The 23,586-nt window shown below is 37.9% G+C and overlaps 1 protein-coding gene across 1 annotated transcript in view; it reads left to right on the forward strand.

Annotated features, from left to right (window-relative positions):
• The window catches only part of DMD (dystrophin), a 1,075,555-nt gene that overhangs the window by 223,378 nt on the left and 828,591 nt on the right, over positions 1 to 23,586 (forward strand). The window contains 2 exon segments of the mRNA XM_035542302.2: positions 1,155 to 1,182; positions 1,184 to 1,274. Of these exon segments, the coding sequence (XP_035398195.1) occupies positions 1,155 to 1,182; positions 1,184 to 1,274 (119 nt within the window).

Here is a 23,586-nt window from a genome sequence, read left to right on the forward strand (position 1 = left end):
ACATTTAGCTATATATTATAACTATGGGAGAACACTGTTTAAAATGAACTCTTAAAATTAATCAAAATGTAAGTAAATCTGTCAGAGCTAATTGCAGCATTGCAAATTGTTTAGATCATACTTGATATGTTTGTAGATAAAATTACATGTATAAATGATTTCTGTTTTAGAACAGTGTCAAAATCACAAATAGTATAGTTGTTTTTTCTTCATATTATATGCACATCAGTTATGAACACCTGATTAAACTTGTTTTCCGAATGCCTGATAAAAAAATTCTGATCTCCTAATGGATGACTCTTAGATGAAATGCCAAAGATCACAGTGTATTAACATTATTTATATTGCAAATAGTGCAACTGGTAATACAAGGGGATCAGGTTATGTATCTGAGCTGTAATTTAATTTTGTTTGTTCTGTCCTTCCTGTAAGCACGTCTAATTTGTGCTGTGGCACTTTTGCTTATATCAGCTGAAACCCACAATTGGAGTACAGTTTTGTACTCATCTGAAAAGTATGTGTTTTTCTAAAGGTTTTGATATGAAAAGTGTCCTGTGCAGTTATGCTGCATATGTTCCCACATCATGAGATGTTGAAACCTCTTGGCCCATTTCAATCAGATATAGTAGAGACCTGTTAATGTCAGCAGCAATAACATTCTTAAACCTGTAGTGAAAAACTGGTGGCTGGAGAGAGGAGGAAGGCTGCAAAATAAATACAGCAATTACCTATCCTGCTTGGCTTGCCATGAGCTTATTTTAGTGTGCACAGCCACAGCACGTGATTCTTCTCACCTGTGCGCTGTTTGGGACTGAAAGAGAGTGAGCAAGCCCGTGACAGGTATTAGGGGAGTGACAGGACCACCAGAGTGCTGTGGGTGGAAACAACTGGGTTTGGGGGAGTTAGGTTATAGGCCAGTGGGATTTAGTTGGGGATAAGAAATGTGGTTAATTGTGGTTGGTGATGGATATGGATGGGTATAAGTTATAAATCCATAGAAACCAAGCTTTGTTAGTTCCAGCACTGGACTGAACGAGTTCTTTCTCATTAAGAAAACAAAAAAGTAGTAGCTGACACTGATGGATAGCAGTAGAATTATATAGTCTAACACCAAAAAAGAAGAAACTGATTGTTCCTCTTGTTTTTGGCTTTAGACCTGACCTGTTTGATTGGAATGCTGTTTGCTTCTCAGCAGTCCCCTGTGCAACGATTAGACCATGCATTTAACATAGCCAGGCAACACCTGGGCATAGAGAAACTCCTTGATCCTGAAGGTTAGTACAAATTACATTCTTTTCTCTAGGTTGAAAATCAGTTTTTCCATTCACTTGGTTGTAGCTGAACTTCTTTGCCACAAAAGTTTAATGTTTTGCAAGATAATTCATAAACTGAAGACAAATCCTTTGTTTATACTTTGATGTTAATTTGCTCCCTACTGAAATAGCATAACCACTCCCTGTATGCTTGAAAGCAATCCTTTTTCATGCTGAAGTTGGGTCCAGAGTTTTAAGGTATACACACTGGTATCAAGGTGTCTTGAAAATAAGCTGATTTCTGTTTAAAGAATTAGAGCATGCAGCTCATATCTTTTGGAAAATCATAATTTCAAATCAGCTTTCAATATATGTATCCAAAATGTAGATTCAAACTGTAGCTAATTGTATCTTAAAATACAGCTATTTTATGTTAATTCATTTAGCACTTGATTTGTAGATGTAACTTTTTGCTTGAATTCATCATTATGGCTAGACTTGCCGGTATTTTTCATCACTGATCCTAATGAGACTGTTTAACTCAATAAACAATGACATAGGAAAATCCTCTTTTTCTTCTGTGCTTCCTTATACAGTCATGTTTGAAAGAAGCCTCATTTTTCACGTGATCTTGTTTATTTTTTATCTATTTCTATGTCCTTTTTTTTATTGCTGAGAGACCAAATAATTACCCTCAGCGAACATTTCTAAAACATTCTTTATATAAGGCAATGTTGAACAGCCATTGTATTTCCTTTTTTTTTAATGCTCTTATATATATGTATATATACACCATCTTTTTCCACACTGTGATCCATATGCTGCATTTTCATGCAATTTCCCACAATTTGTCTATTAAGCCACTAGCAAATGCAATTTTTAATGTTTGTGGCATTAGTTATCAGTGGCTCAACCTCATAGTGAATTTCTGATGGAATGAAACAGAAGTTTCTGATGTAAAATCAGCCTAAAACCTAGCATTGAGTCTTCTGATGTTTAAACACAATAGAGTTTGTGTCTAATTGACCTAAATAACCTTGCATACTTTATGTAGGAGAAATACAGGAAAAAGATTGTCCTGCTTATGCAGGGAAAACAAAACAAACAACACAACCTTGTTAGAGGGGATTAATTTAAGACAATGGTATTTTGCACTATGTAGAATTCAGAGGAACATCTGAAAGTAGCGCTCACAATTGGAGCAGCTAGTAAGGCTTGAAAGTCAGTAATGAGAAGGACTTGCCACCACATCAGTGAAGGACTTTGTGGGCACCTCCTGAGTGTCTGTCTTGTGTGCAGTCAAATAGCTCCTCTTATGAGATACAGCTTGTAAGCTCTGGATGAGATTGGAATGGAAAGCATGGTTGCACAACAGAACAGATACGACCACAGTAACAGGTTGAACTTTCATCTTAAAATAGTTTAATGAATAAGTTATTTTCTGGATGAAAAAGTCACTTTTGATTAGACATTTTATTCTGCTTTTGGCAAAGATAGTTGCAGTTGTTTAGCCAACAGCTGAAAAAACTCTTAAACATTGGTGGTTTTCCAAATGTCTGCTGTAATTATTTGCTATTCAGTGCTGTAAGTTGTGGTGCTTGCCACCTATGTTTTTAGTTCTCTCCAAATACTAATAAAAATAAATTATTAATAATAATAAAGAACAACCTGCAAGCTTTGAAAAAGAACAGTTGATTCTGTACCTATTTGAAGACACATTAAGAATTTGTGCAACTGTAACAATTTCATTCAGCAATACATTAAGGTTGCCTATCTAAAAATCAAATTTCTTTCTAGACTGAAAGACTGAATTAGTGGTGTATCAGGAAGTGGAGAATCTTGTTTGCAGGTTCCAGCATACTGTTTCTGCAACTTGCTTTGCATATATATCACCTCTCCTAATTAGATACTCAAATATCTCTTAACAGCATATTGTGTGACAACACTGTATTCTCTGTTAGCTGAATAAAAACTGCAGAGCAGTTTTATCTTTGTTTTATTCCTTATATATTTATTAACTTTATTAATAGTTTATTTTCTGGATACAAAAATCACTATTGATTAGATGTTTTATTCTGTTTTTGTTAAGGATATGTGCAGTTGTTTAGCCAACTGCTGAAAAACTTTTTAATGTTGGTGGTGGTTTAAGGAAGTTCAACTGTTTTAAGTAAGAACAGAAAGGGAACATCCAGTCAATGCCTCTATCTTAGGATAGAGGCAAACAAACTTATCTGCTAGAATAAGATATGTGGTTAGGAGCTTTATTCCAGCCTTTTTCCTTTCCTGTTCAGACAGAATTGATGAGAATGCTAGCCCCATTGCAGAGCAAAAAATTTAAAGATACTTTAACTGTCAGTGTCGGTGGGTTGTTGTTTTTTCTTCTGATGTATAAATGGCATGTAGAAAAGCATAGCAGACAGGTTTTCTTCCCCTTCAGTCATGAAAAAGCTGTGGAGAAGTCAACTCTTTCTTCTTGACTGAATCTTTTCAGTGAATGAAATATACACAAGCTTATGTGTGTACCTGGTGTTTACCTGTAGCAAGGAAAGACAAAAAAAAAAGGGGGGTGGGGGCGGGAAAAAGGGGGTGGGGAAAACTACTGGTTGGCAGAAAGTGTTGTTTAGAAAAGAGTTAGTGAACGCTTGGATTCTAGTGGTCATGATTTGAAAGGAGTAATGTTTTTTGCAAATTGAACTTCCTAGGCAAAGTATATCTACATAACTCACAGTGACCTATTGTTGTAGGACATTTATGATTATGTAGCTAAGAAGTTTAAAATCTTGGTAATGCTTTCTGTGACCCCTCCAAAGGAAAGTTTTTTGTTTGTTTGTTTTTCCTTTTGGTTGCTCAAAGTGTGTGTTTGTGAGCATTCAGTCATATCTTATTCATCTCAAAATACCATGCAACAAATATTGCCCAAATCAGGCCATTTTAGAATAGTGATTTCTGATCAGGTTTGAATGACAAAGCTGGAAGGCTGAAAAAATTATAAGGTAGTAATATGTATTTTATTTTAAAGCAGCAACAACAAAATTACTCTTGATACAACTACGGAAAATGACTTTTTTCACACATTTGTGGTGAGTGTTGTGAGATTCAGAATGTAAGTTAGTTGTTGACTTTTCAGAAGATTGTTTGATCTTTTTCAATGCAAATAACAGATTTGTTAATCTCAGACCTTCCTTAAAGTGTTTTAGATACAATTAATTATAAGTTTCTTTGAAAATTTTTGTTTTACAGATAAGCGGAAAAGCAAAATCTTCAGCTCCCTGTTTCTCAACTCATTATTCTGAATTATTGTTATATGTGAGAAATATGGGTGATGGAGATATTTGCTGTCTTTGTTGTATGAGTTAACTTTAGCTAATTGTAGCAAAAGACTTGAAATATCTTAGGAGAATGAACCAAATAACGATAACATCAGTAATTATAACTCATACACATGGAATTTTCAACAGCTTTGATCAAGCTGTTACGATTAATCTATTTTTTATGCCTAACTACCAGTACCTAGAGTTACAACTTCCAGCAGTTAACTGGTTTTGTATGATTGTCTTCTCTGTATTGCAATTTTGGAGGAACATGGTTCTGTTTTTCATGTATAACTTCAGAAAATACACTAAAGGCTTTCTGTCCAGTGTACCTCTTATCAAGTAACACTGTTATGTTGGAGTGTACCAGTCATCTGGGTGTGCTGGCGGGGGGGGGGGGGGGGGAGGATTCCCTATAGGAGAATAGAGTCTCCAGTCTTTGAGGTTAACAAAAAAGCTTAATATTCCAAGTTCTGTGCTTTTGTGTGTTTTGGAGTTTGCAGAGGCTTGCAGAAGGCATTTTCAAATACCATAGGAATGAGGAAAGACTTGAATATAATTTTTTTTTCTGTTCACGTCAAATATTTTTTTAAGCCTGTGTTAGCAGAAAGGGTAAGTGCAACTACTTTGACATATAGTAAATTATATGTTTGTCCTCTTTCCAAAATTTTAGATATGAAGTAGAGAATAGGTCTGGTGTTAGCCCTGTCAGAGGGAGCTCTTCTTTCTCATAAGCATCTTTTTAAATACCCCAAGTACAAATTAGAACAAATAAACAGTAACAATTGTGTTATGGTCAACATCATGTAGTAATTACACATTATTGGCTGTATACTGAATTTTTACCTGTGAACTTCAATAGTTGTTCCTTCTGGCATATACATTGGGTTTATGTGTCAAGGTTTCGGTAGCGGGGGGCTGCAGGGGTGGTCTCTGTGAGAAGAGCCCAGCAGCTGCCCCATGACAGACCAGAGCCAGCTCCAAAGGGGACCCACCGCTGGCCAGAGCCAAGCCAGGGAGTGACACTGGTTGGGCCTCTGGGAGTGCAGAATTAAGGAAGGGAAAAACACTGTGCAACAGCAGCTGGGAGAGAGGGGTGAGAACATGTGAGAGAAGCAGCCCTGCAGACCAGGTCACTGCAGCAGGAGGGCAGGAGGTGCTCCAGGCACACAGCAGCAGTTCCCCTGCTGCCTGTGGAGAGGCCCCTGGTGGAGCAGGCTGTCCCCTGCAGCCCATGGGTCCCACATGGAGCAGATCTCCACGCTGCAGCCTGTGGAGGAGCCCACGTGGAGCAGGTGGATGTGGCCTGGAGGAGGCTGCGGCCCATGGAGAGCCCCGCAGGAGCAGGCCCGGGCCGGAGCTGCAGCCCCTGGGAGAGGAGCCCACGCAGGAGCAGGGAGTCTGGAGGGAGCTGCCGCCCGCCCGTGGGGGACCCGTGCTGGAGCAGTTTGCTCCTGGGGGATGGATGGACCCCATGGTACGGAGCCATGTGGGAGCAGTTCTTGGAGAGCTGCTGCCTGTGGGCAGCCCTAGCAGGCTCAGTTCGGGAAGGACGGCATCCCGTGGGAGGGACCCCACGTGGAGCAGGGGCAGAGAGTGACTGTGAAGGAGAAGCGGAGGTGAAGCGTTAGGGGCTGACCGCAGCCCCCACTCCCCTGTTCCCCTGCTCTGCTCGGTGGGAGGAGGTTGGAGAGGGGGAAGTGTTTTTAGTTTGCTTTGAGTTTCTCTCTGCTTTAGCTTGTAAGTAATAGGCAATAAGTATATATTAATCTCTCTATTTTGAGTCTATTTTTCACCATGAAATAATTGTTGAGCGATCTCCCTGTCCTTATCTCAACCTTTGAGCCCTTTCCATCATATTTTCTTCCCCTTTCCCTTTGAGGAGGGAGAGGGAGAGAGTGGTTGGGAGTGGAGCTCAGCTGCCCAGCTGGGTAAAACCAGTAAACACATCAAGTAATCTCAATAGTCAAGCAAATTCCTGGAAAGTTAAGGCAAATATTCAGTTTAATATTCCATCAATTTTGCTATGAAATGTTTGCAATGGTTCTTTTGATACTGCATGCTATCATATCTTCCAGGTTCTCTTCATTTTTCACGGTAATTAAATATTTTGAACAATGGTGTAGTGATCTTCAAAGAGATGCCTGGCTTTGAGGCACAGACAGTATCATACTGTAGAGAAAATGAAAGTTTGATACTACACTGTCAAACACCCTCTGCTAGACATGCAGTGCTGGAGAAATAAGTCTTTCTGGAACCTTGTGTTTATTGTATGGTAGCAATTTTCTGTGACAAAACTTGTTAATCCTTGTGTAGCAAGGTGTGCTTTGGGATAAAACATGCATGACCTAGCATCAGAGTAATCTTTGAGGGACAATAGGGAATGCTCCCTCTGACACTGAATCTGGGAATACATTGGAGCTGTGTCCTCTTTCCCCTTACAACAGCTGAGTAGTAGAAGTATGGTAGCAGTGGCAGAGCCACAGGAGATGAAGTGTCTGTGTTGTTCCCTTCTAGCAATAAACAAGTGATTCTTTAATGAACTTGTGCCTGCTGTCATTTTTCTGGGTCTTGTGCTTGTTTGTGCTAGCCCAGTAATAAGTAGACTCTGAAGTTATATAATGGCATTTCTGCTGTTCTTTTTAGGTGAAGTAATTATCCAGTTTCTTATGCTTTATGGTGTAGCCTGATTAAAACCTCATTTAATCTATCTTAGTCACATTTGCCATATTTTCCCTTAATTTGCACTGATGATATGAGTTTTTGGCACCATTATTAAGTGATAATGAGACGCAGACAGTTTTTCCATTTGATAACTTTTTGTTTGATCTTGCTTTTGCATATTTCTGTATCTCAACCATACCTGTAGCACAGAGAAGAGGAAGGAGAAAAAATCCATCAGCATTGTAGTTCATCAAGTCATTAACCCTGTCTGTACCCACTAGTTGTATACAGCAGTAATAGTGTTTTCTTGTTCATCTTGCTGACATGGCTAGTGTCAAGGGAATATGAGAAGATACTTGTTTTCTATCATGCCCTAAAATTTAGAAATGTTTTTGCTAGTATGCTGTCAGTGTATGTTTTAAAAATAAAAGGGGAAAAAATTAAGAAGAAAGTCTATAGGATTCACAATAATAAAGAAGTAGTTGTTACAGGATGTTATACTGGACTTTACCCATAAATATTTGGAGTGGTTTAGGTCAGGAGCTACCTGTTAAACTAATGCCACTGGCTTGTTACTAGAAGTAAACTTCCAGTTAATGAGCTCTCTTAGTGTCTGGTGTCCTGTTACATAGTTATTTAGAAAAATAAATGTAGATCAGCAGGGGTCTTCTCTCCTATTGAAAATCTAATGATTTATCACATTGCAGTGCTAATGGTTATGTTATTTTTAGATATTCAAAATAGAATATAATATGGTCGATGACATTTCTGATGCATTCTATCCTTATCTGTAGTGACAGCAGATGGTTTTTGAGAAATCTCTTTGTGTTTGCTTGTCTGAATATTCAGTATTCTGCCAGTATTTGAACTACTCTGTAAGAGCTAGGTAATGGGGGTCAGACAAATTGCATTAATAATGTCATCAGTTATGAATACCTAATTTGTGAGTAGCTTTTGCTTCTATTTCAAAAGTAGCAAAATGCAGTGTAAATAGATGTAATGGCTTTGATAGTTCATTTAAGTATATAATTCATGTTTTGTGAGTACTGTCACCTGGTCTGAGGTATTCTGCAGCTGTGCATTTTGACTGTTTCATTGTAATGTATGAGTAGCGGATGTTTTTGACATCTGCTTTGGTAGACACTGGCTTCCAAAACTGTATTTTGTATCAATGAGTCAGTGAGCAATTGTTACCTTTTTGTAGCTAACAAAAATAAAGATAATGTACCTTTGTAGCTTTAAAACAAGAAAATGATAAAAATCCCTTGAAAAAGAATTAAAAAGTAATCATGTCTTCTCTCCGTACTGTTTTTATTTGTCTTAAGATTCTCCTTTAAAAAAAAATGCAAGAAAAAATTGTTAAATTTTTTCAACTCATTGGTTTTCTGGCATACAAATTTTTTCTAATCTCTAAGCATTCTTTCTACTGGAACTGTAGACAGTGGACTTGCATTAACATTGAAGTACAACAAGTGGAAGCACAACCTTTTAACTACTGCTTTACCATTTGTCAGTACAAATTTCAGCTGGATATGTCATCGTTTCAGATGGGTATGTCAACATATACTTTGTCTTTGGTTCTTAGCACAGCTCTGAACAAGAGCAGGAGAAGGGACTATGGAAATACCTTCAAAAAGAATAATACACTATTGGCTGAGTAGAGAAACAGGCAGAATTTTATCTGAATGAATTTGTAATACAGATTAGGATTTTAAATTGATTGCTTGTTTTATCCATTTCAATGTTGTAAGATTTTACTACTCTCTTTGAGATAAATTCCGCCAAAATTAAACTGCAGTTCTTCTCTGTTAAGTTTAAAGTCTAGCTTTTTCTTCAGTCTCAAGCAAATAGAAATAGTAAAAAATAGTTACTTCATCTAAAACCATTTTCTCTTCCATATTTATTGAATAGAGAAAAACCATTTTCTCTTCCATATATTATGAATAGATTTTTTTACTACCTCATCAACATGTAAGCAAATCAATTAACCAGACACTAAATGACAACCAGTAACTTTTACAGGTTTTAATGGTAATAAATGATTGGAAGGCTATTTCATTAAGAGATTCAAAGAAAAAGCAGACGCTTCCTCTTACAAGTGAGAAAACATAAAATGACTAGGATTTAATTTGGTGGGAATACATCCATTATAAAACAAATTACAAGATTTTTCTGTCGCAGTGGATTTGGAGATTATAATGTCACTTGAAATGCTGAATTTGAATTATAAAGAGCACTCTAGTATAATTTTGCATTGCTGTTGTTTTTGTAGGTAGTTGTCAAGTCAATGATCACTGTATTTCTGAAGTCTTATATTCTGAAATATTTACATTTGATCATCATTTAACTAATTAAATAACAAAATATAATTTGATTTGTTAAATAATATATCAAATAAGAATGAAGATTTTAACAGAGCGTGCATCCGCTTGTACGTTTGACTACGTGAGGAGATCTGTGCTTCTTCTGAAGGGCCACAAACCTCTGTTGCCTTGTCATCGGTAATGTCAGATCCATATTTTTAACGAAGCCCAGAGCACATGCTAATGGAAAATGCCTTGAAGCTGAAAATACACTGCTGAGTAATCTTGATATTGCAAAATATACTCAGCTGAGTATATTTCTCAGCTGAAATGGGTCAAGTGATCATAATATATCCTGAGTTAGAAGGGACCCACAAGGATACCTTCCCCTGTTGTTTTCCTCCCCTACCCTGTATGTCCTGTTATTGCTCTGCTTCAGGTGTGTTCAGTGAGTAAGAATGTTTAATCTATGACCTCACCATATATGTCACATAAAAGCTCATGTGTCATCTTCAGGACTTACAGTAATGCTTTTCTACTGAAAGCAAGGAAAGCTGGGTTTCTGTCACAGAGGCATGTGGTAGGAAAAACCATTAACAAAATTTGTTATCCAGAACTTTAGTGTTTTCTCTCCTACAAAGATATTTTTACAGCCTTGGAGATTGGATAAAACAGTAGTTATTAAATGGTTTACCATACATTAAACAAATAGGATAATAGGACCTTCTGTCAAAGGGGGAGGCTTGTTTCTGTGCTTATAAATAAAGAAAATGTTTAAAATGTAGTAATTCTTTGGTCTAAATTTTCTCTTCTTAGTTAAGACAGGAGCAACCACTGATTCTGTAGTTGCTAGAAGCTGCGGAGAGCTAAGGTTCAAAGGAAACAATGAACTTTAGGAGATCATGTAGGTTGCATGAAGAGAAATAACATCAGTGAGGAGGAAGGGTACTTAAAATGTGAATATGAGAGGGTTGTCAGGTTTGACAGGGAAATGGAGATGCTTTGTGGAAAAAAAAAATCAGAATGGGAGGGACAAAATAGACATAGATTTTATAGTTGGAACAAATAGATTTTTCTCTAGGACATAAGTTTCCTATAGAATATATCCTAAAGTTTAGTCCACATATGCACTTGTATCTGATGTATGTGTATAAATACTTCTACTAAATATACGGTACAGCAATAATAAAGATAAAAAATGAAGAAAGTTCATGGCTAAACAGTAATTTGTGTACTATGTGCTTGTTTTATTGCCCTGTTAATAGCTGACTAAATACTTCGATAAGATCACAGTAACACAAATGTAAATTCTAAGTGCGTATGTGTTTCTGTGGATGTCTTACTAAGTCCAAATGCATAAAACCATTGAAATGTAAAATGAGCTAAAAATATGTGAAGAATCTTAACAGCAAACGTTTTATAGATAAAATATTTTATAGTAAAACATTTTATAGATAAAACTAGGGGTAATATTAGTACAATAAACAGAATAGGTATCTTCATATTTGTTGGTCACGATCATATTCACCATGGATTTTTAGTATATGGATGGTATAATTCAGGCATCTGATCATACATTTGTGTATTTCATAGCTTGTAGCAATGCCGTTCATTGATAAGGTTCAGTAGGCAGCCTTACTGTTCTTCATATAATGCTGAGAGCATCACAAATGAAGTACTGTAAAGACTTCGCTCATTTCCTACCTAACTGTTCTGCCGATCAGCTTCCAAAGTGAGAGAGGACAAAGTGATTCTATGCTGATGAGAATCCAGTCTGTTAAGCTGCAGCAAGAAGTGGGATAGATGGGAAGCAATATCAAACTTCAGATTTGAACTTGATGGTGAAACTCAGTGTCACAAGTAGTCCCGTGAATATAAAGCTGTTTCATACACCAAGAGCCTGTTTTTTTTAATTTTCAGATTTAGCACACTTACCCCCTCATACCCACTCAGTGCGCACACATCAAAACCTGCAGTATTCTAAATACTCTTTTTCTTCTGTTAGTTCTAAAGGCAACCTTCTCATCCTGCTGAAGTAGATGCTCTCTAGTGCGTGGTCCTTTGCTACTTGTACAAATCTCTACCCTGTTTTGCTTTTTATTTTCCTGACTTCTTTATAAATATTTGGGTTTATATTAATATTCAGCAGTCACAGTGCCCTCAGAACTGTCTGTCAAATTGTAATCGTTAGTCTGTTCTGTCAAATGATCACTTAGGTTTATTTGCCACTATATCACATTCTGTGTAATTTTCTGTCATTGTTACTCATGCTGTGTTTCAGCATTGTTTTCCAAATAAATCATTTATGTAACTGTGGTAAAATATTCAACCAGGTTGAATCTTGTTCTATTTTCCTTCACAAATTTCTCATGTGTTTTAATTGCTTATACATGGCATCTTCCACTGGGACTTCCTATGCCCCTAACCCACAATTTAAGCTAATATTAATAATGCTTGTATACAGCATTTTTTTCTTTTTTTAACTCGCAATTTAATTAATGAAGCCCATTGAAATTGTGTATGTAGTTCTTGGTTGCTCAGAAAAATTACTAATGGAAGACAACTGAGGAAAGATCAATTAGAACAGAATTATACTGACGGATGTGTCAATATAGAAAATGAAATAAGTATTATCCTAGTCTTTAAATCCCGAAGGAAGTAGGGAGAATTTTAGGTAAATGCTAAATACATAATCTGACAAGTTTCTTGTGGTACATAACAGTACCTACATTTTTACTGGATATTTTTTTCACATGAAAATTTAAGATGAAGTGAAAGCACTGTATTTGCTAAGTCAACCAAAACTCTGTATTCAATTTTAAATAGATTTCACCTTGAGTAAGGAGATTTATTTATTAGAACAGGTTTTAATCTACTTACTGGAAATAAACAGTAGTTCTTCCAAGCAATCATAGAATATCCTTAGTTGGAAGGGACCCATAAGGATCATTGAGTCCAACTCCTGGCTCCATAAAGGCCAACCTAGAATCAGCCCATGTATCTGAGAGCATTGTCCAAACACTTAATGAAATCCGTCAAGCTCAGTGCTGTAACAGCTTCCCTGGTGAGCCTGTCCCAGTGCCCGGCCACCCTCTCAGTGAAGAGCCTTTCCCTAACACCCAGCCTGACCCTCCCCTGTCCCAGCTCCACGCTGTTCCCTCAGGTCCTGTCATTGTCCCCAGAGAGCAGAGCTCAGCATCTGCCCCTCCACTCCCCCGGTGAGGGAGCTGCAGGCCGCCATGAGGCCTCCCCTCAGCCTGCTCTGCTCTGGGCTGAACAAACCAAGGGACCTCAACCGCTCCTCATATGTCTTGCCCTCCAGACCCTTCACCATCTTTATAGTCCTCATTTGGGCACTCTCTAATAGTTTCATGTCTTTCCTTTACTGTGGTGCCTCAAACTGCACACAGTACTCGAGGTTAGGCCACACCGATGCAGTTGGTGCCAATTGTTGACACCACATTATGTATTTGTCTCGCTAAGAATAGGTCTAGATCAAAACATCCTGCTTAGATCTTAGAATCTCAGTTACTATAGTATTTCCAAAATCTGTACCTTTAGCACTATGTTATGTGTAAATATGATATATGTAGATTTAAGAAAAAAAAAATCAGAAAAGATGGTTTAGTTAAGGAAATGTAGAGTATGAGGTGAGACTTGGAGATTCTTATTCCTTATAAATTGAATATAGCAGAGGGCTTTTCCTTAAAATTGGTCAAAAAAACTATTAGGTACCTTCATATTCTTCATTTTGAGGATAACTGATAGAATTTGCTTTATCACAAGTTGCTTAGATGTTTTATAAATATTCCACTGCAAAGTTGGAGCAGATAGGCCACTATCTGCCTGGCTGTTAATCTGGACTGGAAAAGCTGCCAAACAGATTGCTGAACTTTGTATAAAAACTCATACAAGCATCTTGGATTTTTTTTTTAAATTTGGTCAGAAATGGAAGGTTAATTAAGATGCTGACTTGCTAGGAATGAATAATGTTAATTGGTGACGTGTTTGATGAAAATTTCTGGATTTGAAATGGGCTTGGAGGGAAGAGATGCTGTGGACTGAGACTCCCTTTTAGGCGTGTTATTCTCACAAATCCCCTGTGCACAATTGAGCAACCACTGAAGGCAATAGAAACAAGATGTTAACCACTTAGTAAAAGCTAGTAGTAGGTCAGAACTTTGAGTCAAGTTAGCCCCTGTGCAGAGCCTTATACCAGGAACAAAGCATTGATGTACGTATGAAATAGACTACTTTGCTTAAAAGGTGAATCTAATGTAAAAAATACTTCTTTCCAGATTGTGATTGGCAGTTCTGAGGGTTTTTCACCTTTGCTGCTACTATAATAATAATAATAATAATAAAAGACAATGTTTATATTATGCCTCACCCTTCTAATGCAGTGGCAGCGTGCATTTCCTTTGAGCTGAAGAAACTTACAAGGGTAAAACTTTTTCAGGTGTTGAATACAGTGGATTGTGTTCTGTAGTTTAAACTTTTGAAAATATCCTGCTATATTCTTTTAGACTTAAACGGGCACAAAGATGTACACAGGAAGGCATTTTTTCAGAAGTTCCTATTGAAATCGTAAGGAAAAATCGTTGTCATTTGTGCCAGTATCCCAGATGTTTCTCTGGTGTTTTATTTGGATTCTTTCTTTCTTGACTGTGTAAAAGTTAAATTCCTGAGTGTGGAGAACATCTCAGACTGCATAAGAGAGAATCCAAGCTCTGTGAGTCTGAAATTCCAGATTTGTGTATTATAGAAAACAAATTTTAAAAACTCATGATTAAGATGGTGTACTAATCATTATTTTAATCCTACTTCTTTAGCTTCTGATTGTAAAATGTGGAAATTTTTAGCTGTTGAATTCTTGATAGCGTTTTTTATGGTATTTCTGATGCTAAATAATGATTGGTAAGAGGAAAAGAATGGATTAATGATAGACTGTGGACTATTTTAGTGAGAAATAAGGTGCCACAATTACCAGGGAATGAGAAAAACAGAAATGCTGATAATCACTAAAATAACTTTAGGAGTAAAATGTTTGACCCAGAAGGAATAAATAGTAACCTGTAAATTGTTTTTCTTTAATCAAAACCATCTATAGCAAAAACAAACGTCAGCCTATTTGAAAGTGCTTTTAGTGTCTGGTAATAAAGAAGTGCTCCACTTCTTAAAAAGTTTCTTTCAGCTGAAAAACTTTTAATATGGTGCAAATTCAGTTCTTCTCTATGTTACAGTCTCAACATGCTGCAAAAGGAGAGAGGAAAGTTAGCAAAAATCTCTTACTGCAGAATATGAAAGATTCTGTTCAACAAAATATAATAATAAAAAAAATACCTGAACATTTGCATGCTTCTTTCTTTATTCTTTGTGCCTGCTGTGGGCCAGATCTGAGAACCTTGTTATTTGAAGAAAGTGTGTTTTCAAACAGTCAAATTTGTCAATTTCAGAACAGAAGAGAAGGAAAGGTTGTCTTGAATTTAAAATTCTCAAAAGGATTGAGAAGAGTATTTCTTAAAGTTACTTAGTGTATGAATACTGTGACAATTGCAAGGACTATCAGTTCAACTAATAACCCAATGAAAGTGGCTTTTGTTGTTAAAACTTCCTGAGAGTTAAACATCAGATAAAAGGTGTAGTGGCCCCTGGGCTTGAAATTCAAAGCAATAGCTTTAGGTAAGTTCCCAAGTATATGGGTATTATAGCAATTCTGTGAATTGGGGAAGATACTGTGTGACTATGCACGGTTGTAATAATAACAAAACCATGACTTAGTGTTAGGACACTTACAGAAGTTTCTCTTTTAAAAGTTATAAAATAATTCTCCCTTCAAAGTATTGAGATAATGTGCTAGACCTGGTTAAACTCAGTTGCTCATTCCCTGTGGAATTTTTTCTGGCTTTAATAGGGTAGTTACTTTGGAGACTTTGTGTCAGCCAATAAAGTAACTTGTGTGTGGGATGCATGACGAAAGTGATCATTTAATTAATCTATAGATTTTAAGCAAGTCTGATCTTGTAGGAGAAGTTACTCCAATCTGTAGCAACCTGTCCACTCCATGAAATAAAGAAATCTGGAGATACGTGATAAGTTCATGAACTGTGCAAGCCATAGCCCCTGCAGTTAAAAAGATAGAGCCTTCAGTTAAAAAAAAAAATGCTGGTTCTTGTGTTTTGTTTGAGCACAGAGGAAAAGGAGAACTCAGTTCCAGTTTGCAAGTTATCATTTACTTGCCAGGCAGAGATGATGTTTGCAGAGCCTTCATTTACAGTAGCAAAACAATCATCATTTGACTAAGCCATCTTGCAATGAAGGATGCAAGATGTGGGTGCAGCCATGCAAATAGTCTGACTTGTTACCATGTGGGGTCCAGTAGAAAGCAGTAAGATTCTGTTCTTTCAGTGGCAGTCAAAGAGAGAGATAGTAATTCCTGCTGAAATACACTAATTTCTCTTTATAGTTAAGCTGGCTTTGTTGTTTATTATTATGAAAATGTTGATTCTTGATGTAGCCAGAAAAATTCTTGTGTGCCTAAGAGCAGTTAGTTTTATGGAATCTTAGTGAATTGGTGTATTCCGAGTGGAAATGCTGGATGTTTTCATCTTGGTACTTGTTAGCAGAAGGCCATCTGGAACATTCATCCACCAGGCAGTGGAAGAAACAAAATTAAGTTCAAGCCTCTGGATAAGAGATTGAAGGAAGATATTCGTATGAATTTTTGGGGTAGTATTCATGTTAACAACCTTTATCTCTAGACCAGAACTCAACATCTGAGCTAGCTAGACTCTGTACTCAGAGAATATTGATATTTTTGAGTCATCTAAGATGGTGTGTTGGTTGTTTACATTTGGAGAGAGGGAGGAAGGGAGGGAGAGGTAGGGGGCAGTTTAGAATGAGATGAATCAGATCCTAAAGGTGGATAATTCCTTTGAAATAGTACATTCTGGTTTTGACCTTAACTGTGAGGGATTCTAAACTAGTTCACGTGCATAAGTGTAACTCTGTGAAATGTATTCCAGCCTTTAAGTGTGGCTGTCTAGAGATCAAAATGTCAAAAAAGACCATAAGAGTTATAACCCCTTCTATTGTGATTTTCATCAGCAGTTGACATTGTTCCATAACAGGACAGTGCATCTCAAGTGATTTCCTTACATTCTCAGTGTGTTTGTGTTAAGCCTCTGGACAAGATTTTCTGGGCACAGTAATGACTTTCCTGTACTGATCATAAAAAATACCTTGAGAGAGGATTTTCTTTTCTCCATACAAACAAAATGAATCAATTTTCTATTGATTCCAAAGAGAACACGTGATAGTGGTTGAAATGATTAAATCTAGAAAGAGGGGAAAAAAAAAAATATCATCCATCTTCAGTCAGTTCTTGCATTTTTAAGATACTTAAAATAAATATGTTTGGAAGGCAGGACTACAGTGAAATTTATTTAGTTTTTCCTTAAGATTTTTCCTAATATTTCTAACTTTGCGATTGCCTGTTAGAAGAAGAAGCTGTGTTGTTATAATCATTGTAGAGGTGGTGGATTTACTCATTTTCTGATATTTTTGCGATTATTTGCTCTGCATATAGGGCAAAAGCTGTTTCTAAAAATACTGGAAAGTTTTTCTTTTGCTGTAGATAATTTTCGATGGCTTCATTTAAACAATGCACCTTGAAAAGTCATGGCCTAATCAGAAGAACCAAAATTTAGAAAAGATTTATGGCAAGTCTGGAGGCACTTAAATGGCTAATAGCAGTCCCTGATGGGGCACTTGCACATACACACACATACGCGCACACAAAAGTTAAAGGAACAAGGCTTTATAGGATCATACTAGTTTTTCTTTAAAGTTTTCCTTCATTTCCATCTATTAATTTTTAAACTAACAGCCTAATGAGCAGTGTTTTTTATAGTAGTTGCTTTCTGGAAGCTAGGTGAAAAAGAATAGCCTCAGATTAATGATTCTTTTGATGGAAAAAAAAAAAATCATGTATTTACTTATGAGTAGATACTGGAGGTAGCAATTTCATGAATACCATGAGTACAGGAGAATTTCAGTCACAGCTTTCATCTGGAATTCAAACAGCAGAGAGATCATTGTTGGAATGATGTTGCACTACTTCCAAAAAAAAGGGGCTTGTGGACTTGAGATTTTTCTGGTTTCTTTATAACTTGCTGTGATTTCAGGAGTTTTTTCTTTTGTATAGAGCCTTGCAGAAAGCAGGCTATTGATTGTCTTCTGATGGTTCTGATTTGTAGACTCATTGAATAGAATCATAGACGCTTCCCACCAGAAGAGATTGCTCAAAACCCCATCCAACCTGGTCTTGAGCACTTCCAGGAATGGGGCATCCACAGCTTCTCTGGGCAGTTTGTTCCAGTGCCTCACCACCCTCAGAGTAAAGACTTTCTTCCTTATATCTAACCTGAGCCTACTCTTTTTTAGTTTAAAACCACTGTTACCTCTTGTCCTATCACTACACTTACATAAAGAATTCCTCTCCAGCTTTACTGTAGACCCTCTTTGGATGGCTGCTATAAGGTCTCCCAAGAGCCTTCTGTTCTTTAGGCTGAACAACCCCAGCTCTCTCAGCCTGTCTCCATAGGAGAGATGCTCCAGCCCCTTGATCATCTTTGTGGCCCTCCTCTGGACTCGTTCCAACAGGTCCATGTCCTCATTGTGCTGGGGGTCACAGAGCTGAATGCGATACACCAGGTAGGGTCTCAGGAGAGCAGAGCTGGACCTGCTGGCAATGCCTCTTTTGATGCAGCCCAGGATACAGTTGGCTTTCTGGGTTGCAGGCACTCATTGCTGGCTCATGTGGAGCTTCTTATCAACCAGCACCCCCAGGTCCTTCTCCACAGGGCTGCTCTCAATCCATTCTCCACCCAGCCTGTATTTGTGCTTTGGATTGCCCTGGCCCAGATGCAGGACCTTGTAGTCAGCTTTGTTGAACTTCATGAACTTCAACTATATCCACCTCTTGCCTCAAGACCTGTAGATACCTCTCATCAGGTCCCATGGACTTGTATGGCTTTAGGTTCCTTAGATGGTCTTGAACCTGATCTTCTCCTACCCAGGCCAGTTCATCATTCTCCCAGTCCCTGCCTTTGCCTCCTGGAACTTGGACTGTGTGGCTAGAGCTCTTGCCTGGAGAAGACTGAGGCACGAAAGTCATCCAGTACCTCAGCCTTCTCTGTATCCTGGGTAACTAGGTCTCCCATTTCCTCTGGGGGAGGGCCCACAATTTCCCTAGTCTTCACTGTATCACTGAGGTACCTGTAGAAGCCTTTCTTGTTGCCCTTGACATCCCTGGCCAAATTTAATTCTAATAGGGCTTTAGCTTTCCTAACCTGATCCCTGACTGCTTGGACAATTTCTCTGTGTTCCTCTCAGGCTGCTTGTCTTGCTTCCATTCTCTGTAGGCCTCCTTTTTGTGTGAGAGTTTGGCCAGGAATTCCTTGTTCAGCCATGCAGGTCTCCTGGTCATTTTACTCGACATCCTCTATGTTGGTATGCATCTCTACTGAGCTTGGAGGAGGTGATCCTTGAATTGCTCTGTTTATACTGTTGCTCTAAATAATAGTGAATTTTATATAGAGATGGCCAGAAAAGTTGTTGTATGTATTAAGCTCTCTGTGGGTAATATTTTTGAGGTGTGACCTTTAGGGATTATTCTTCCAAACAGAGTGGCTGTATCAAAAATCAACCTAATCTGAAGAAAAACTACTTGAGCAATAAACAGGGCAATTCTATGAATAGGAACTGGGAAGGGGAGAGAAAATAAATAAAAAGGCTTAAGGGTGTTGTGTTTGTTGTGTTTTTGATTGTTTGTTTTTAAGTACACCTCTTTTTGAAAGAATAAAATGATAGGCACATACAAAATAATCTGAATCAGTTGTAATACTTTAAATAATTTGACTTTGAAGCAAAAGGACTGATGCTCCTGAAACCATTTCTTAGTCATCCTGTATCAAGGGAATAAAGCTGGTGTGACATGGTTATAAGCGAGGATAACTGCTTTCTGAAATGTTTCCTGACCATTTTCCCCCTTCATTAAAATGGTACATGACTTCATTCTGGAAATGTGCTTTATGACTGCATAATTATCCTTGAATCAAATGGAAGCTTTCAAGAGTTTTCTATGAAGTTACAAGTAATTAATATTTCTAGTATTATACATTGCCATAATTAGGACTTCAGCATTGGAATCACCGGTGTCTCTTACAGAGAAGTTACTTAAATATAACAGAGGTTTAAACAAAAATACTTGTATCAATGGCAAACTGGAAATCGTGTTGAATTTCAGTATATTAAGGCCATGCGAAGGGTGCTTGGCATTTCTTGCCAGGCCTGCATGCTGCTCTGAACCTCATAAAAAAGCACTTCTTGAGTACTTGTTGTATGGTTTCTCCTGGACTCACATTCTAACTGTCTAAAAATTTCAAGTTTCAGCATTCACAAGTTATAATATACAACTTAAATAAGATGAATTGAAATCCCTCTTTATTATAGTGTTGTCTTGTGACATCCTCCCTGATATCTTTAAAACCACACAAGTCATGACTCTGTCTTCCGAGCTGCAATAAGTAAAAGGGTGAGATGGAAGGAGCAGTGGGAAGAAAAGAGTGAGGAGTGGTAATGAGGAGCAGAGAAAAACCCAGATTTCATGGGCTGTTCCTTGCTTCGCTGTCAGGACTGTGACAGTAGAAGAGGGAGGAGAAAAGAAGTGGAGGCTAGGAAAGGGGGAAGAGAGATGTTGGAAGTGAACTGGGTCTGGAAGTGAAGTTGGGTCTGGCAGAGGAAGAGGAAAAACACATTCAAATGCATTTAAATGTCCTATTTCCCAATACCAGACTTAATAATTAAATGTTTAGGTTATGTTAATTGGCAATAAGTGAACTTAAATTCCCTAGGTTGTATCAATTTTGCCTGTGGCAGTAACTGCTGAGTGATTTCCACATCTCTATCTCAACCCATGATTTTTTTTTTGTTACTCTTGTTCTTCCTGTTTTCTCTCTTGTTCCATGGAGGGAAAGTCCAGAGTAAGTGAGCTGCCCCATGGGGCTTGGAAGCCCCATACCTATAGAACTAAACACAAATATAAGCAGATCAACATGTCAGATAATGTTCTACCTTTAAATCTTCGTTTTTGAACTTTTTCAGTGTGTAGAAAATAGTCTGAGGTTTTCTTGGCCTCTAAAAGAGGCAAGAGTCATGTTATTTAAGATTATTAGTGACCTGTGAATGGAGGAAGTCTGGATTCTGCTCTCTACCCTAGATGCTTGATTATAATAGTTTTAATTAGTTGATCAGTGTGAAGAATATAGGAAATTATGTATTTTTATGAAAACTGCGTAGGTGCCCTGGTACTGGAGATCAGGAGTGCAGTTATGCTTCAGCCATGTATGGCTCTGAAGGTGTTTGTTTAGAGTTTGCTTTGTCAATGCATGCACAACCTACAAGGCCAGGATAGAATAAGATCTATTTAATTGAGTTAAACCAGAGGTGATGAGATAATGCTGCACATGTAGCTTTTGTTTACTCTTCTGATCGAGCTTCTGTAAATCTGTATTCTGGTGTTTGTGGTCACAGAGAAGAACCACTGGCAGGTTGCCTCCAGGAGGTTAAATGTCCTTTAGAAGGACGAATCTCAAGATTCATATCAGTAAGTCGATGTATTAAAGTCAGATATTTCTGCCTGTGAAGAGTGAAACGTGATTGCTGGCAGGAGCAAACTTCTAGAAAGGAAAGGTATCAGAGAAGCTCGAGGAATTCTGGAAATTGTAGTTTGAGGACAGATGAAAGACTGTCTAAAGGTCACGTGCATTGCTGCTCTGTGGACCCTACAGTAATTGCACGCTTATTCCCCCAGTGTCACTAATGATAATGTTCTATTAATCAAGGGTTTTGTGCATGATTATTAGGGGAAAGGATTCAGTTGTGAAACTAAAACTAGGATTTAAGAGACTTTCCTAATGAGAAATTGTGTGTGGAAGAAAGGCATAGCTTTAGAATATTAATATGTATTGAATTCTACTCAGTAGTGAATGGTTATCATAATAGAAAATATCTGGGATGGCGTAGCAGAACTTCACCATGCCTTTCCCAGCTTACGTTTGCCAACTCTAGCACTGCGTTTTGTCTGTAGTGTGTGTCCAGGTAGATGATGGATAAGCAGCTGAAAGGGAACTGTCAGCATGTTTTAGAAAGAACAAATTGTGCCTGGCCATCCTGATTGCTTTTTCTGATGAGATGACTAATGGGGTGGATAAGGGGAAATCAATGACTGTTGTTTACCATGATTCTAACAAGAATTCCATAGTATCCCTTACAGGCACGTCAGAGAGACGTGAATGGAGAAGTGACCAGACTTCTGGTTTCAAGGGGCTGTGATCAGTGGTACAAAATCTGCAGGTGGCTGGTTACATGCAGTGCTCCTCAGGGGTGGATAGAATGTCTGACACTGCTTTTGATGTCTTCAGTAATGACCTCGGTGATAAGACAGGATACGCTTCAGCAAGTCTGCAAGTAATTGCTGGCTGACAGTCAGCCAGCAGGTCACCCTTGCAGCAGTGAGCCCAGCTGCTTACTGGGCTGAATTACTAAGAATGTAGACTGCACGTTGAGGGAATTCAGCAGTGTTGGATTCAGCACTTGTGAGACCGCTTCTAGGGTATGGTGTCCAATTTGAGGTTCTCTAGTACAACAAAAAATCATTGATATACTGAAACAAATCCAGAGGAGGACCTGCAAAATGTTCAGGGTGCTGGGGGAGGTCTCATTGCTGGCCATAGTTTGGTAGTGGGAGGGTGCTGGGAGGATAGGGTCTTCTCAGTCTCTGTACAAGGAAGTGAAAAGGAACATTAAAATTTGATGTAAAAAACATTTTTTTTACCATGAGGATGGTCAAACACTGGAGCAGGTGCCTAGAGAGGCTGTGAGATCACTTTTCTGGGATATATGCACAAGTCACTGGGACAAGGTAGTGAGCAACCCAATAGAAATTGGCCCTTCTTTAGGTCTGTTTGTTACAAGATGGTCTAGAAAGGTCTCATCCAAGCTAAATTGCTCTGACTGTGTCACTTGTCAAACAAGATTGCTCTTTACAAAAGCTGTCTAGTTCTGTTGCATATCAGGTTTTTCTATGTCTGCCACTTCTATTACTTATTACCATTATTCCACATACTATCACTAGTAAGTATAGAAGCCTTTCTAAAAGTCGTCATCCCATCTTCCACCTTTCAGGCCTCATCTTCTGAGTTGATTTTAGATGAGATGTTACCTGTCACACCTTGTGGCTCAGTTTCACCCTTGAGTTGGTATAGAATTCTTGGATAAATGAAATTTATTTCTCACCAGTCATCATTCCTTTTCCATTTTCTTACACATTTTTTTTCCTATGTATATGCTGGTTTGAGAAAGTTCCTTTAGCTGGACACTCTCCGTGCCTTCGCAGACTGTTTCAGGATGGGAAGCTGTCCTGAATACAGGTTTATGTCATTTAAGTTCTCAACATTTGCCTTGTCTTTGCATGCTTCTGTTATGCTGACACTTCCATTTGACAAAGTCTGTAGGGGGAATCCCACTCGGGATATGATTAATAGAAGTTTTATTACTAGTTTTCATGTTTTTCTAGTTGTTCCTTCTTGGCCGGTCTTCATTTTGGCTTTTTACATTGAGTCTGTTAGAATTTATTCCCCTTTCTATTTCCTCCATTTGTATGTGATTTCAGCTTTTTGAATGATGCTTCTTCTAATAACTGCTCTTTAGTCGTGCTGGATTTCTTTTGCTTGAGTCTTCATTCCTTCCCTTCATCTCTGCTTTTTAAGGTGTTCATTTGCTGCCTGCTCCCTTGCGATTAAAATCCTGATCTGCTTTTGGATTCTTCTCTCGATTCTCAATCTTGCAAATGATAAATGGATGTTGTGCTGTCTGCATGACAGGAGTTATGATCTGGAAGTAGTCATCTAACTTCCTATGTTTCTTTAGCAGTTGTCCTTTATAGTCTGGTCACTGATTCTTCTGCAGTAATTTTTCTTTCTCTCAAGGAAA

This window comes from Cygnus atratus, chromosome 1 (assembly GCF_013377495.2).
Source record: "Cygnus atratus isolate AKBS03 ecotype Queensland, Australia chromosome 1, CAtr_DNAZoo_HiC_assembly, whole genome shotgun sequence".
Classification (NCBI taxonomy): Eukaryota; Metazoa; Chordata; class Aves; order Anseriformes; family Anatidae; genus Cygnus; species Cygnus atratus.